We start from the raw sequence: 16,735 nt of genomic DNA, 5'->3' as shown, positions 1-16,735 counted from the left end.
ACACCACCCAGACACCGATCGGATTGTGCGTCCTATTGTTTTGTTCATGCTGCAGTGCCCTGAGACACGGGCATTTAAGAGGTCAACTCGGTAACCTCATGATATGAAATCATCTTCACACGCGCATCTTCCCCTCACTTCAAGCGCCAAGATCATCAGCCGCACTACAACCTCAAGGATGCCTATCACCAAAGTCGACGTGAAGCCTGCGCATGAGCAGAAGCAACTGGACGCCATACCATGGCAGGAGCTGGTTTCTAAAAAGAAGCAACAACTTGCTGGTGCTATCCCAGAAAAGTGGAAGCTTGACGTCTCCCTAGTCAGAGAATTGACAGAGGCGAATGAAGGCCGACTTCTTGAACTCGATCCTGCAAGAAGATCAGGCGTTCTAGATGATGTTGAGCTCGACATCACTGAGAGCAACTCTGCCGTGGAGCTCGTCAACAAGATGGCACTTGGCCGTCTAACGGCAACTCAAGTGGTTACGGCCTTCTGCAAAAGAGCCGCTGTTGCTCAGCAGCTTGTGAGTCCTTCCAATTTGAGCCCAAGACACAGTCCATGCAACTTGAGGAGACGCAACTGATTCAGGTCGCAGACATCGTGTCTCACGGAGTCATTCTATGATGAGGCTATCGCGCGAGCCAAGTTTCTAGATGATTATTACCGCAAAAATGGGAAGACTATCGGCCCACTTCACGGCCTACCGATCAGTCTGAAAGTACGTCTCCCCTGTTTGGAGTTCAGAATTGCTGGCACCTTCAGCTGACCGTTAAGCAGGACACCTTCAAAGTAGTGGGTTTCGACGCAACGGCAGGCTACGTTAACGGCCTGAAGTTGGGGCCTGCAACCACAAACTCGTGTTTGGTTAGCGTCTTGCTGGATGCAGGTGCGGTTCTCTACGTCAAGACGAACGTGCCGCAGACTCTCATGGTTAGACATTGCTTAAGCACAGCCATCATCCTGCTGACCCGTTGTGAAGACCGCAGACTCGGAAAACCATATCTATGGCCGCACACTGAATCCTCACAATCTCAATCTCAACGCTGGCGGGTCGAGCGGAGGCGAGGGCGCCTTGGTAGCCTTTAGAGGTTCACCGATCGGAGTTGGTACCGACATCGCCGGCTCCATTAGAATCCCGGCCATGTGCTGCGGAAACTACGGGTTCAAACCGACGAACCATCGGGTGCCATATGGAAACCAGTCTGAAGGGGTTATCTTGAGTCTTCCTGGTCCCTTCCCCTCTGCTGGTCCAATTGCTAGCACCATGGAAGATCTCCAACTATTCATGAGTGCGGTCATCAATCAACATCCGGGAGCATACGACTACACCGCTCTTGATCTGCCTTGGCGAAAGCCAGCAGTCGGACAGTGCCTGCGACTCGGGGTGTTGGAAGAAGATCCTGCCTGGCCACTGCATCCGCCAGTTCGCCGAGCCTTCGAAGATGCCGTCAACGCTTTATGCGTGGCTGGTCACGAAGTCGTGCGGCTCCCGTATGACTACGAGCGTAGCGTTGACCTTGGGCTCAGGCTCTCGTACCAGTTCTTCGAACTGGCGCATCCTCCAGAAGAAGATCTCGAAGCCGTCCTCGGCGAACCATTAGTCAAGGCCGCCGCGGCCAGAATGCACCCATTCACAGCCAAGCCACGGCCTGTGCCTAAGGACTTGGCAAAGCCGTGGCATCATCTGGATGACCTGGATGCCGCGCGTGCTAATTTCGCCGAGACGTGGCATCGGACGTGGTTTGATCACAAGCTGGATGCAATTGTGGCACCAGGAGCTGACAAGACTGCTGTGCCCCATGACACGTACGGCCTGATGCCGTACACGGTGGTGTTCAATCTTCTTGACGTAAGCTGCGCCAGTCTCTCGCAATGGGTTATGATGGCTTATTAATTGGAAAAGTACCCTTCCTGTCTGATACCAACTGGGCATGCATCAAAGACTTTAGATCCGGAGCCTGTCAAGGCGCAGGATCCCTTCTTGCCAGACTGTGAGAGGCAAATCCATTCTGATATCCGTTGGACACAAGCTGACATTTGGGGCATGTTAGATGATCCCAGGGCAGTTGACGGAACTCCCTGCGGCATTCAAGTTGTTACCTTGAAGCTGAAAGATGAAGAATGTCTTGCCGCAGCGGCTGTCGTTGACAAGGTCGTCAATGCCGACCGGCAGAAGTGAATCTCAATGATCAAGATCGCGTGTTGTGTAGAAACATAGAGAAAATGTAGCTTTCAACACTCTTAAAGTGTGAACAAAAACATCAAACCGGTGTCCAGAGTATCAAAGGCAAGGCAAAAAGGAGTTTAAGAAGCTCATGACAGGTAGGCAACACAACTCTTAGACACAATGGGCAAAAATATGCGCCGAGGGGGAATCGAACCCCCGGCTCCCCGACGCTGCTTGATGGCAACGGAGAATTTTACCACTAAACCATCGGCGCTGTTTGAATCTTGATGCTTTGATGTTCGGGGCGGTGTGTTTGGAGCCTATGATGTGTGGTTGTGGATGTGGATCATTGCGGAACATTAGGGCTGGCTTAAATTGCAACTTGATGTTGACGACATGGGTCACGATACCCTCATTTAGACGCTAAATCATGGCGGACGGTGATGGAGTCATGAAGTGGAGTATGCTGAAGAGCCATGGCCCAATTTGAAATTCAACCGGATATCATATGCGTCCTAATCACCCGTGTACATGCCGATAGCCAGCGGCCCTCAGTCCTTACTCGTGTGTGAATATACACTCGGCTTCCTTTGGAGCGCGCGATTATCCCTTGTTTGATGTTTGCCTTGGACAATCATAAGGCTGGCATTTGATATGCTTCTCTTTTTGATCTCTGAGATGACTTCGCTAGCTGTGGATCCCAGCGTTTTGCGTGGGTCAATAACGCTTGATGAGCCGTCCAACTCAATAGACGTGGGTTGTGAAACAGACGCGGCGCGACCAATTATGAATGTTGTTGCCCTGTCATCGCCATTTTGCAAGGCCAGAAACTCGGAGACAATAGCTGTGGTAGTCGCATCTTTGGTAATGTCGATCTGACGATACGTGATTCGATTGGCGATGGTGTTGTGGACATTCGCTTTGATCCGCGCGTACTTCATGTTGATGGAAGCATTAAGGTCGGCAGCCTCAACGACGGTGACTTCGAGATTCTCGTTTTGGGCCAATTGGATGCCGAGCTTGACAGCGAAAAGGTCATCTTCGGCCCCGGTGTATAACACGCGTAATGTCTTCTTGCCGCGCCGCTCTGCGGAGAAGAACCTCGCCGCGGACGGGTCTTGAAGCTCAGACAAGCTGACGCCGGAGACATGTCGTTGCAGTTGTCTAGGCTTTCTGATGCCGGGCTCTGACTTGTCGAACAATGTCGAGTCGATAAAAGTCGCGACAGCTGATATATGCCGAGCTTCGTTGAAGATGTTGTACATGAGGTTAGGAAAATCGCCGCTGGTGATCGGATCACCTCTAGTAGTTGCGCTGTAGAAGGAAGGTAGCTCAGAAATAGTGCCAGTCTCGCTCCATGGAACGAGAATAAGGTCACTGCTGAGTTTATTCGCCTGGGTAGCGAGAGTGTCCGCGAAAGAATCCTCAGGGACCACCGCAATCTGGCCGGAGATGACAACATCTCTCGTGGTGTTGTTGGCGGAGGTACCGAAAGCTTTGATGATGGGGTCATGTCCGGCATAGTCCTCAATTTCTGAGACTTTCATGACCGACGAGTTGCGCTCACTAAGGCCAACGAGGCGGCAGCCATGGATCCGAAGCAGTTCATGATGAGGTGTATCTTCTCCGGGAGCGAGGGCTGCGTGATCGACAAGCCCCTTCTCACCAGAACGATGTCCGTGAATATCGGCAGAGGAGCTCTTTGAACTGACGCTAGACTGGCCACTGGTAAACATCGAGATCGTAGACAGGAGGCTTGAGAGACCGTCGGTTCGCAGATAGACCAAAAGCTTGCTTGCGACCTCCTTTTGATCATCTTCGTCCTCACCATCTGCACCATGATGAACGATCGGCGTTCCATCCCAGTTGATCTTTCCTCTCTTCCACAAGTCAAGCTTCTGCTGGTAAGACGGAGGATACAACCACATGACTAGAGGGGACGTAGCGAAGGTTGTGACAAGAGCCATGACAACGAACATGGTGAAGGTTCTTGTGCTGAGAATCTTGGCCTGCAGGCCAATGTTCAGGACGATGAGCTCAACGAGTCCCTTGCATGACATGAGAGTGCCGATGGTGAAAGATTCACGCCACACAAGACCGTTCATGCGGGCGCCAGCGGTACCTCCAATCACCTTACTGAAGAAAGCGACGAAGATGATGGCAACTACGTAACCCCAGGTTCGACCACTGTCCAGCAGACCGAGATTGGTGTTGATTCCAGATAGCGCGAAGAACAACGGAACGAACAGAGTTGAGATCAAATCCTCGATCTTTTCAGTCAGCTTGATGGCGAAACCTCCTTCGTGGGGACACATCAGGCCGACCATGAAGGCGCCAAAGATGGAATGGACGCCAATGATGCTGGTGAAGAACGCAGAAGCCAGGACAAGAAGAAGCGTCAGGGCGACGACTCCTTGAGTTGGGCCATTTTCCAAACTCTTCGTCCTGCGAAGGACGTACATGAAAGCAGGCCGAACGGCGAACCCAAGGAACAAAGCAAACCCAATGGATACCAGCAGGATGTATACCGCAGTAACACCAGCTCCAGAGTTGACGAGGGTGACGCACAGAGCGAGAAGAACCCAGCCGACAACGTCGTTGGCGATGCCGGACGTAAGGACGATCACACCAACAGTGGTGTTGAGCAGTTTCAAGGATGTCAAGATGCGGCACAGGACCGGGAACGCGGTGATTGCCATTGCGACACCAATGAAGAGCGCAAACACTCCGAACGAGATGGGTGCGATTCCCGGCTCGTTGTGGAATTCGTTGTACAGTCCCCACGCAACTGCGACGCCCAAACCAAAGGGGATGGCCATATCCAGAGTCGCGACACTGATAGCGGTTCGCCAATTGCTGAGGAGATACGACAGGTTGATCTCGAGGCCGACAAGAAACAGGAAGAGAACGAGCCCGATGTTGGCTGCTAGTCGGAAGGGCGGCATGGAGTTCGGAGGGAATATGGCTGCGGTAAAGCCGGGGATGCGACCGAGAACCGAGGGACCGAGAAGAATACCCTGTGTTCTCGTGTTAGTTCTCATGAAGTCACGGCGAGGCGCAACGCGACTAGGCTCACAGCGATGACTTCGGCGATGACCCTCGGCTCGCGGATCTTGGACAGCGGCCAATAGAGCAATCTAGTCAACGTAATGACAATGGTTGCTTGGATGATGAACATGATAATCGGGTCGGCGGGGTTGTAAACCGAAGGATTCATGCCCTCAAAGATGCCGCCTTGTGAAGGAGCCCTGTCGCCCGTAGGCGTGGGCGTAGACGAAGTTGTCACCGCTGTCAATGTCGACATGGCGACGGTCGCGATAGAGAGGATCAGCGTATTAAGGGCCTCGGGTTGTGATCTGTAGGTCTTGAGATTCTGGATGCTGGAGGGCTCAATCAACGGTGCTGGTATCGCTGCTGTGAGGCGAGTCGAGCGAGAATCCCTTCTGACACTTCATGGGCAGCTTGCCTGGCGGGATGAACAAATTTAAGACAACCCCGCGGTATTCCTCCCCAGAGAGTGAAGTTACCCAAGACATCTTGGCCTCTGGGCTGAAGAAATGTTCGGTGACCAATTGCTGCATGTTGTCAGATCAGGATCCAGGCCTTTTCCGCCTTCAGAGAATGCCGTGGTGGCTGGACACCTCAAGACGAGATAGACAGGCGGCTTGGCGATTGACTAGCGGATTGCACCCGAAAGTGAGGATTGCATCGTAGGCCGTCTTTGGGTTGGCGCCAGGGGGCTTGGGAGCGAGGGATCGGAGACCTTGGCGTGCTCAGGCCAAGAGTTCAGCGACAATCTTGTGAGAATGTAGTGAACAGAGTTGGAAAGCCAAAGTATTCATGAGGCACCTCGTGCTACCATGTAGCGCTTTACTGACTTACTTGGCAATGGCAGTGCGGCCGTCGTGTGATAGTGGCCTCTGACGACCCTGGCAAACCATGTGCTGTAAGTTGGCGGCGTAGGAGACACAGGCATCCCAGCCAGCCAAGATGCCCGGGAATCCTTTCGAATCAGTTGCTTGCTTGCCAGCAATGGCCACGCAATCTGGAGGGAATCGGGGGTCATGCTGCTTTCAGGTGGCTTCGGCCAAGCCGCAACTATGTGAGAGCTGGCATGGATTGGACTCTGCCATGCCTACTGTCTACATGCCGCTCGAGCATGTGAAATAATTAGACAAATGATGAAGAAGTCTACCCAGATGATTTGGACATGGCGACTGGGTGAGAGTCCCAATTGAACGGTTGACAGTATGCCCAGGCTATGGCTCGAATCCCCAATCGCTGCATCCTCCTGTAAAGTTTAGCCACGTCTCCCCGCATTCCCCTCAATTTGCATGATTTACAGGGCGCGTCGCTGGAGAAGTAGTGGGATTGGCACACCGTCACCTGTCAGGCGATGTGCTTGAAAACAACTGGCGTATGTTTTCCACGACGCACTTCCAAATGGCTATGGAACATCGTGCGACACGGATACTGCATGCATAGGAACTGAAAACAGATCATTTCCTGCTACATGAACACCTGATGGCTGAGTCTGAAAGCTGTTCTGGGCCACTCTGTTGAGAGCTGTACCACCTCTCCAGACCGATTTCTAGTACCTTCGACAGCGGTCAGTGACGTCAACGCTCAGCGGCGGCAGGTTCTCAGCACGAAGCTGGTTGCTATTAATCAGTGCAATCCTGAACAGCGACTCTCTCGACACATCATGATAGACGTCTTGAACGCATCTTTCATCGTCTTATCTTCACCTCCCGTCAAGTGTAAGCTCGGATTTTTTTCGGCGGTCGCAACCGAGCTCAGATCTGAGTAACCGCGTGCTGTTTAGCAGCGCCAGTCTCAACACAAAAAATGGTTCTGTAAGGTTTTAACCTTCTCTGTTCCGACAGATAACATTAGAGTCCGTCATGAATCCACCTATTTCCCATAGGAACCTCATTCGAGCATATCAAACGACCACAGTTACAAGGCGACCGCCATTATGCACGATCAGTTCACCCAGACCAACACGAATGCGTACAATGGAACGCTGCTTCATCACGATGGACTGCACAGCGCTCGATTGGAAGGGGGACGTGGGGCAGCTGTGGAGATCTTAGTCAGACTAGCCGTCGCTACTTCCATCAATCACATCCTCGATAGTCTAGTGGTGAGGATATCGGCTTGTCATTCAACGATTCGCCGGGGACCGGGGTTCAATTCCCCGTCGAGGAGTTTCTCTTTTGCCTTTTGCTGTTTTCGATCTGTCCTAACGAGGCGCGCTGTTTTTTCTTTTCCTCTATAAGGCTACTACTAGTGGCTGACTGGGCGTTCTTTTTTTCTCCTGTACTACGATGGCTCACTTAAACACTACCACTTCTAGGTCGTTACCGCTCTAATAGAAATGTGAAAACTCTGCTATAAACTGCTGATCTTATTTATCTCACCCCAGGTTAGCTCATTCATCCCGCAACTGGCTCAGGGAAACCTGTCTCCTTGGGAATCAACTTGTATATGAATTTGCACTTTAGAGTTAGTCACAAGTTCTAGACTTATTCCAGCATGAGGCGTATCCCATTTCTCCCGTTTCTCAGTTTTTCTCTTCTAATTTCGAAGTACCGCACTGGGTTTAATGTTATATGTGCCGCAGAAGTTCTTGCTAGAACCGAGTAGTTCGGCATCTTCCTTCTATAACAATGTCCCATTTAGTGAATGACTCACTTTGGTTGAGGATGTCTCGGGAAGAGCTGTCACCTAATGTTCATCGCACGACTCGATGCTCCTTTGTAGTTGGATCTCAATGTTTTCTGATATTTCAAAAGGGGGCTGACTTTGCGCTTCTTCTCTGTCCGATCAACTCATAGCTTCCCTGATCAGAGCGATATTCTTCGACAGGGCTGACTTATAAGCATCATTCTGACTTTCGATACATGACTCCGTGACGACGGATGGAACGGCTGTTGGTTTCACGTAAATCGTGCTGTTCATTTTACTTATTTCTATCTAATATTAAATGCAGTCTAAACTCCAAGCTGGACGGGACGGATCAATGTGAACGGAGCATGTTGGATCTGAATGTCATTACACTGCTTTGCTGTCAATTGAAAGCTACGGCGCGGCTTGCGGGTGCAGCGATGATTTGAAAGCTCACCGCAGCCGTCAGAAGACCGAGTGGAGTTGATCAGTTCGTAACTGCAGAGCATATATCTGACCAAAGCAAGGTGGTTTCGCGTCACAAAGTTGACTTGCCAAACCAGGCCGTTCTGGGTGTTGATGCAAAGGGTAGATTATTTGAATAACGCAACAAGGATTTTACTTAAAAAGTCTAATCCACGTTTTTTTGTGTCGTTAAGATCTGTCACCGTAAGCTGAAATTACATTTTCGGTTTCGATTTCGGTGAACTACTTCGTCCGTAACATGACACACCTTCACGATGTTGTGTGGTCCAATTTTATTGCTTTTGTCTGTGTGCGCGCATGTTAGTGTTTGGAGTCGGAATCGCTCTCGGAATCAACCCCAGTTCCGAGCATTTCCTCCTCAGGACACAATGTTACCTCTCATTCGCTTCTGACATCCACGTTTATTTAGTGCCATATGTCATAGAATCAAGAATTCGACCTTAATGAAACCTCGTAGGGCCTAGATCTACGTCGCTTTCAGCCCTGTCGGTGCGATTTCGGTTTTGCTACACACTGTACGAGAACCTCGTTCTTCATCTAAATTGACTGCCAAGTTGCGAACCGGCACCGTGCTATTTTCCGGCTGAAACGGCCGGTGGTATCATCCTTGTTGTCTCCTACCCCAACATGGGCCCAGCTGCCGTCACAAAAGGAGACGAGAATGACTCGTTTCATGATGCTATTGGCGGGGATCTCGCTACACCCCCACCTGCCCCGTGAAAGCAAAAGAGGAAATCCATATAACTATGACTAAGGCCGCTCTCCGTAATCCACCGACCCGGAAGCCCGGCCTGCATCTCATGACTTTTTCCCAATCTGGCCAAGATACAATTATTGCTCTCCTTGGCCACAATCAGATCCGAACCAACATTGTCTCATCCCACCGGGGCCATACCAAGTCTTCTATGATTATGTTATTTTAAGCCGCAACGCACGACGACTCTCGGCACACCGCAGCTGGCAGATAGCTCCATGCCTACTCAGTTCTATCGCCGTTCGAGAAACGGTCAGTCGCATGAGTGACACGACGCGCTTTGCGAGGGCCTCGCTAACCTTATTCGCATAGGGTGCGTGACTTGCAGAGCCGCTCGTATCAAATGCGACGAGGCGCACCCGCTCTGTAAGCAGTGTGAACGTCGTGGCTTAGCATGCGGCGGTTACAAAGTCAAGCTGAAGTGGGTTGAGGCCAGCGATGTCAGCCCGAATAGCCAGGCCTCGGCCAAGAGTGTTGTCAAGCCCAGGAGCTCGCTGGCGATATGCCCATCATCCAAGACGGTAAAGGCTATTCAATGCAAGAAGCTCTCGAATAGCTCGACCGCCTTAATCCGAAATCCAACAACAGGACCTCGTCTCCACTCTTCGTCGGATGTGTTCATATTCACGCATTGGTCAAAGTCGTTGCCCGATCTGGTGTATCCAAATCCAGAGGAATATGTGAGTGTGCGAGAGCCATATCTGGCTTTCGTTTGGCAGCAAGATTCCATCCTTCTACCGGCGGTTCTTGCTGCCGGCGCGTCACATCTGTTCGCCCTCGGGATTGTTACACAAGAAGAGGTTCTAGAAAGAAAACAACGAGCTCTGGGTCAAATGGTGGCTTGTGTACAGCAACAGAAAAGATTGCCTCCAACCGAGACTCAGCGCAAACTGCCGTTGTATGTAAGCGAGGAAGCCATCGCCGCGTCTCTAGCATTGATCGGCTTGGAGATCATGCAAGGATCAGACACCTGCATTATTCGTCCTCTGATCAGGGGCACAAGGGCCCAGCTTGAAGAACGAATTCTTTTGTTACAAGCGATGAGCGATGGTTCTCAACTTGAGAAGCCCACCCCCATGATGTCTGTTAACATCAAGATGCTGGCTTACATGGACGCGTTGTGCTGCGTTCCCTGCGCAAGGAAGCCGGTGTTCGACCGTCAATTTTGGCAAAGCATGATCCTACCCCATTGCAGTACATCTGCGAAGAGGTACCCAGACATCGTATTCGGGTACACAACCGACATACTACCGCTAATGGGAGACTCTGGCGCGTTGGTTGAAGATTTCTTCAGCGGGGGGATAACACCCGAGTCCTTCGTACTATCTCGGTACTGTTTATTGCAAGAGCTGAATACTTGCTGCAGAGAATTACCTGCAGCAGTACAGCAGCCCTTTTGCGAAGGGGCCGACTCCGACACTCTGGAGAGCCACAGGATAAGAACAGGAAACGCCTGTATCGCAGCAGCCCTCTCCTTCGGGCTTGCAACGCAGATCTTCCTTCTTCGCGCCGACGATGGCGACTCGAGCACAACATGGACAGATCAACCGTTGAAGCAGTCGTTAGCTCTGGTTGAGCAGCTATCCGAGGCAGTACTAGCGGTTCCTGTCGACACCTTTGCGTCCACGATGATGATCTGGCCAATGTTTGTACTTGGTTGTGAAACCATGCCGGTTAGCTCACGGCGACACCAAGTCGAACTTCGACTTGAAAAAATGCTTGAGAAGAATGGACTGCTCAATATTTCGGTTGCTCTCGAATTGCTTAGGAACAGGATATGGAAAATTGACGGCGTTCAACAAGGAGTCAAGTCAGACGAGAAGTCCCCATCGCCGGAAGGGACACGTCCATACTTGCAAAGCGACTGGGTCAGGTATTGCTGGGCGGAAAAGTTAGAGTTATGTGCGGCGTAGTAACAGGTTGATGGGTAGATTTTTGATGAAAAGGACTTGATGGGATAGGCTCGGAAGCGTCAAGGAGTATGAGTTACTGATATCAATATTGCTATTTTGATTCTAATTATCTATCTACATGTACACGCTTGAATAATTTTGGACAGGGAAAATGTGACTGGCACACATAAATATAGACAGGAAGGAAAGGGGTATCTCGCCGGTTTCCGTTTAGTACAAATGATTCACTTTGCAACCTTTTTCGCCTGCTCCTCCAGTGTCCGAATAAGTTTGCTCTTTTGCCGAATGTTCTTGCCCCACTTAAGAAAGATGAAAGGAATGGGCATGAGCACCACTTCGGCGACACCAATAGTGATACCCGCGATGCGCGGGGTGAGCGCATGATACATGCTCTTGCCCACGATGACGAGCACAGCGCCCAAGATTGATCTGAAAACGAGATTGCCTGCAGAGGCGGAGGTGGCATACATGCCGAATACATTTGAGATGTAGCCGGTGCCGTAAATGAAAACAAGGCCGAAGCCGTATCCAAAGGGAACGCCTGACAGAATGCTCCAGTAAAAGGGAATTTCGATGGGAAGGGATGTGAGCGCGAACGCCAGCTGGCCGACTGGTTCGAGCACAGCACCGATACAGATGAGAAGAACGGTGGCTTCCGGCTCAGGCTTGCCTGTCTCCGGGTTTTTGGGTTGGCGTTGAACGAGTTTTCGTAGCAAGGGCTCGGTAGCGAGGACGAGGGCGATGCCAACGAACACTCCGAGGAAAGCAAGTCCCGAGATTGATGTGGACCAGCCTCGTTCGTCTTGGAAGATGATGGGGAAAGCGACGTATGCCAATTGCACAATGGCATAGATGACTGAGATGTAGATGTTCCAGAACATCAAGACAGGCTCAGTGAAGGACAAAATGAAAGGTCGAGAGATGGAAGTGCGAATTCTGCGGAAGAGGGGGACGGAGTCATCGAAGTCAGACCAGTAACGGTGGTCGCCTTCCTCCATTCTCCTCGTCATCGCCTTCTTCCTCAGAAGCGTTGGGCGGTATGTTTCAGGGACAGTCATGATGAAAAGGGCGCCCACAGCTGTTGAGATGAGCGACATCCAGTTCAGAGACCTCCAGCCCCAGGCTTCAACCATGAAACCGCCCTAGGGATGTGTCAGCTCATTGTTGGAACCAAAGTGAGATGGTGTATGTACTTACAATGAGAGGTCCCAGCACCGGGCCGTTGAGTGGACCAAAGGAGTAAACTGAGATGGCGAGAGGAAGATACTTGGGGTCGGTGATGTCCATGATCGATCCAGCAACGTTGGAAAGCATGACACTTCCGGCGACAGCTCTGTTGTGACGTCAGTATGTTGTCACGAACAATGGGGGCTTGGGATCACATACCCTAAGAAACGGGCGACGATGACCATGGTGAAGTTCGTCGCGAGAGCTGCCATGGGGATCAAAGCCAGGAAAACACTGAGGCCACCGATGTACATAGGTCTTCGACCAAATGTCTCACTTAGCGGCGCCATGATGAGAGCACCCAACGCCAGGCCGACGAGGTAGAGTGAGATGCCCAGCAATGGTAGTGACTGGTTGGTGACGCCGAGCTCCGGGACCATTGAGTTGATGCCACTAGAGTAGGCGGTGGAATAGATACCGGTGGCCAGGGTGGTGAAGGCGAACATGCCAATGACGAGTATCCTGTAGGCTACGGACCAGCACTTTGGGTCGTCAGGATCACCAGGATAGAAGTCGACACGGAATGCCTTGAGGGCCTTGGGGACGTCATCGTCCTCGCCCTTTTCTTGTTGTTGCTGCTGCTGCTGTTCGTACTTCTCGAAATCCTTCACGTCAAAGTCGAAGTCGGGGACGTAGAACGACCACCGAGGTGGGAGGTTCGTCTTCTCGTTGAACACTCCATCGATATACTCGTTGGCGACGGGGAAGTATGACAGTCGGCTTAGGCGTGGTAAGCGTTCTAAGCTCTCTGCGATGGGGAAGCGTTGGCTTCTCCTCATCCATGAGCTTCGAGCGTTGATGAATGAATGCCGCGCTGGAGGCGGTCTAGGCGGCAGAGGCGCGAATCTGGTCTGCTTTGCCTGGTTCGGTGGGAAGAAGTTCAGCCTGTCCGGGTCAGGCACTTGCAGCGACATGATTGTATGCTCCTGGGGTGAGAGAAGGAGGAGAGCTCAGTCAACGATGGGCCTCAATGAGTGATAACTGCAGACACTAGGGACGGGAACCCGCCAAAGGCCCGGTCTCACCCTATCAGGAAGAGACGGCCGGTCCCTAAGGGGGCGAGAAGCGCCCATTTCGGCTCGTTGCTTGTGCAATGCATGTCTTGGGCAACCCAACGATGGCGGCTAATACGCAGTCCTCCCCACATGGGGGTACGTCAAATGTCGTCAATGTAGCCGCGAACTCGGCGTGGCTGATGAGCACTCTCCTTGGGGACCCCGGCCCCGAGGATCAACGGGGGCCTCCTTTGTGCGGATCGACACCACCGCAGCGGTCCCCCGGGCATGATTAATTTCTCTGAGAGCTCCTGAATCAACTAGACCTCGGGGCTCCACCAGCAGTCGTCCGCAGCTCAGCCTATCCCTGGGACTACGCGTCAAGCCCGACAACCCCACGTGCCGTGACAGCTGGCGTTATAACACACTGTTTTAAGGACTGTGATCGGATATGCCGTGGGTCCCGTTGATCGAATCAATGCGACTCAGGGCAGGTTTCTCGAAGAGCACTAGGAACCCCCTGTCGGTCGATGGTCCGCGCCCCCTAAATTTTCCTGGTTCTGCACGGGCGATCCTCCTGCAGGGGTAACGGTGGCAGGATATGCAGCATTGTTCACAGTAACCGCTGCTGATAGGGAACGAAAACAAGCAAACCGCATCCCAGGTGCCGTGTTTGGAGCCTGTTGGAGAGAGATTGCAGTGAGTTCATATCAATGTGGGGACCGTCTTGGGCTGCTGCAGGCAAGCCAAAACAGACTCACGGAGAGCTTGTGAGACGCTGGTGAGTTATCAGCCAGATCTGTTGCACAGAAGCAAGCGCTTCACCCACCAATCTGTGGCAATCTGTGGCAAGCTCCGCAAAAGAAACTCATCGTTTGGGACTTCTGGGGTTGAATGCATGTTTTTATCGGTATCACGGCACGTCATTGTGCTTCATGTTGGCTAACCGGCACGCAAACGCGGCATGTTCTAGAGCGAACTCGGAAGTGATGATTTATTGTCAATGTCATCAATGATGGCAACATGAAGGCATGTCGTTGAAGAAGAAATGATGAGACGCAAGGGAATTTGGCGAATGTTAGTACGAAGGTTTGCCAAGATCATTGTCTGCATGTCGGTAGTCGGCTGAACAAGTTTGGGGGTCTGAGTCGAACTCAAATAAATTGACTTCCGATTTGGATACTTTTGCCGAGATCGAAACAACGACATCTTCGTACCGAGTACGATTGATCAAAAAGATGCCCAAATTGAAGCACAAATAATAGCGAGAAATGCGTTTTAGAGTCATGATTCAATTTTATTGTTCGCATCACAAATTAGCAGGGATAGGCGAAATTGTCTTGAAAGAATTTGCGATCATCGAATTTTGTGGTATCCAAATATCTGAAGAAAAGTCTATGAACATCCAGCAGGCCATCAAATTTGAACAAATGAACCCATCAGAAGATGTAATGTAAATGTACAAGAATGTGGACATCATGAGAGCCTTTATGTAACTCTGTCCGCTGCAAGAAGTAAACCCTTTACCCTAAACGCCCCGCCAATCAAGAATAAACTGCACAAATCTCAAAAAGCAATCCAAGTCGCTTATTTTGTCTTGAAGGCCTGGCCAATAGCGCCGCCGGGGTGGTTCTTCGCGAACACATTTGACACCGAGGAGTACATCTCCTTGGAGGCGACATATGCGAGAGCATCACCGACGGCGATAGCCATGGTAGTGGAGGTGGTGGGAGCAGAGACGCCAAAGGTCTCCTTCTCAGACTCCGGAATGGGAGCGGGGAGGAGAATGAGATCTGGTCGTGCCTTGGCGATCTCGCAGGTCTCCATGCGAGTAGGCGAGGTGAGGAGGATGAGAGGGCAGTTCTTGTTGAGATGCGGGAGGAGGAGCATGAGCTCGGGGGTCTTGCCGGAGAAGGTGATCATGATGAGGGTGTCATAGTCGCCGATGATGCCAAGGTCGCCGTGAAGGGCCTCGGTAGGGTGGAGGAAGACAGCTGGAATGCCCAAGCTGCTGAAGGTGGCGGTAAGCTTCTTGGCAATCCAGCCAGACTTGCCAACACCGATGAAGACGACCTTGCCACGGTGATCGCGGTGGCGGGTGAGGACCTCGATGGAGCGGAAGAAGCCATCACGGCAGACGCGCTCGGACGAGTAGAGCTGCGTCAGGGCCTGAAGTGCGTTGGCTTCAGTGCGGAGAACGTGGATGGCACCTTCGAGGCGATCTTCGTACGAAGAGCGGCTAGTGCGATCTTCGACGGTGGTGTCCCTGAGGGGAGATCTGGGCATGGGTGACTTGGGGCCACGGATCTCGTAAGATTTGGCGAGGTTGACGTTCAACTCAACGGGGCCGCGGCTGCGCATGCCCATAGCAGATCCAGAGCGAGGAGGGACCATTTTGAAAAAAGTGTGAGTGAAGAAGGCAAGAAGAAACGAGTCGCTGGTGTTATTGTTTTTTGCGAAATGTGAAGTAGACAAGAGAGTCCCGCTCAAGCTATTGAATCAACCCTGTTGATGTTGGAAAAAAGAGGAAAATGGTTGGCAAGTGGATTGCTTGATGATCTCAAAGGTGATGATGATGATGGACTCGATAGTGGTGAGAGGAGATCCGCTCTTTAATACTGATCAAAAGGGAGCTCGCTTTACTAGTCCTGCCATATTGATATCTCCAGTTCTGGTAAGAGGAGTTGGTCGTTAGGCGTAAAGCGGATACTCATGTCCATGCACAGGGAGGTACCCAGCTTGGGCCTATCATGGGCGATCTGCCGTCAAGTTCATGACAGTGGCGGTCGTCTTCGGATGAAAGCAACGGTGTGGCCCAGGTGAACCCATGCTCACCGTCGGGGAGCAAACGAGAGCCTTCATTTACTCAGGACATGCACGTTTGGCCCGGCAAGAGGAGCTGACGAAGTTGCGTCTCGAAATAGCCCACAATAAACAACGGGCCAAGACTGCAGCCATTTATCCAATGGCAACCTGACGCGAGGGCTTGTGCGCTCGATTGACAGGCATATGCCTGGCCCAGCATAATCGCAGCCACCTCACTTCCGCGGTTGTGAACTTGTTATCAGGTTCCACCACGGGCGTATGGCTCGATTTGTGCGAGGTAGACGTCAAGCCACACCGACGAGGGGGGAGGATCCCGTTCTGGGCCAACATCTTGCTGCGTCCCTGCATGCGCGGCCAAGGGGATGACAGGCGGCGCGTACAGGCTTGGCCATCTTCCCCAAACTGTACTCATCTCCGTCCGACAAGGAGCTACTCTAGATCTCTATCAGGTTTGCAGTCTCTACTCCTCACCTAGACTGAACTTTAATGGTTATCAATCCGCGCTAAATGCATGCTTCCGTAAATTGCTTTTGCAGTTTCTAAACGCTCGCCTCGTCCTGTCATTCGACGACGCCATGGTCGCGCCAAGATAGCCGCCTGTTGGACATAGAAACACACGCTTGGCTGGCTGTCTGGAACTCTGGGGAACTTGCACGTGGTGTCCACGAGTAGCCATCATGAGCAGCAACTTTGCCCT

General features: G+C 51.8%; 5 protein-coding genes across 5 annotated transcripts; 2 read left to right on the top strand and 3 right to left on the bottom strand.

The window, feature by feature from the left end:
- Window positions 1-178: 178 nt before the first annotated feature.
- amdS-2 (Acetamidase) lies at window positions 179-2,179 on the top strand (the record flags this gene model as incomplete). Its single annotated transcript, XM_036645611.1, has 6 exons — window positions 179-523; window positions 596-718; window positions 778-930; window positions 980-1,849; window positions 1,904-1,991; window positions 2,052-2,179. 6 exons carry the CDS (start codon window positions 179-181, stop codon window positions 2,177-2,179), a joined length of 1,707 nt encoding a protein of 568 aa, XP_036489035.1.
- Window positions 2,180-2,718: 539 nt separating this feature from the next.
- On the bottom strand, window positions 2,719-5,471 carry kha1 (K(+)/H(+) antiporter 1; the record flags this gene model as incomplete). The annotated part of the gene is made up of 2 exons (XM_036645610.1): window positions 2,719-5,184; window positions 5,244-5,471. The coding sequence occupies 2 exons, from the start codon at window positions 5,469-5,471 to the stop codon at window positions 2,719-2,721; spliced, it is 2,694 nt and encodes an 897-aa protein (XP_036489938.1).
- A 3,824-nt stretch (window positions 5,472-9,295) lies between these two features.
- Window positions 9,296-10,990, top strand: CGCS363_v013760 (Arginine metabolism regulation protein II; the record flags this gene model as incomplete). The annotated part of the gene is made up of 2 exons (XM_036645609.1): window positions 9,296-9,329; window positions 9,390-10,990. The coding sequence occupies 2 exons, from the start codon at window positions 9,296-9,298 to the stop codon at window positions 10,988-10,990; spliced, it is 1,635 nt and encodes a 544-aa protein (XP_036489939.1).
- Window positions 10,991-11,214: 224 nt separating this feature from the next.
- On the bottom strand, window positions 11,215-13,131 carry mrr1-1 (Citrinin biosynthesis cluster MFS transporter mrr1; the record flags this gene model as incomplete). Its single annotated transcript, XM_036645608.1, has 3 exons — window positions 11,215-12,132; window positions 12,188-12,323; window positions 12,377-13,131. The coding sequence occupies 3 exons, from the start codon at window positions 13,129-13,131 to the stop codon at window positions 11,215-11,217; spliced, it is 1,809 nt and encodes a 602-aa protein (XP_036489603.1).
- Window positions 13,132-14,799: 1,668 nt separating this feature from the next.
- On the bottom strand, window positions 14,800-15,606 carry CGCS363_v013758 (putative phosphosugar isomerase; the record flags this gene model as incomplete). Its single annotated transcript, XM_036645607.1, has 1 exon — window positions 14,800-15,606. One exon carries the CDS (start codon window positions 15,604-15,606, stop codon window positions 14,800-14,802), a length of 807 nt encoding a protein of 268 aa, XP_036489602.1.
- Window positions 15,607-16,735: the final 1,129 nt, after the last annotated feature.

This window comes from Colletotrichum siamense (assembly GCF_013390195.1).
Source record: "Colletotrichum siamense strain Cg363 chromosome Unknown KSG_Cg363_contig09, whole genome shotgun sequence".
NCBI lineage: Eukaryota > Fungi > Ascomycota > Sordariomycetes > Glomerellales > Glomerellaceae > Colletotrichum > Colletotrichum siamense.
This window is presented reverse-complemented; position numbering and strand designations above follow the sequence as displayed.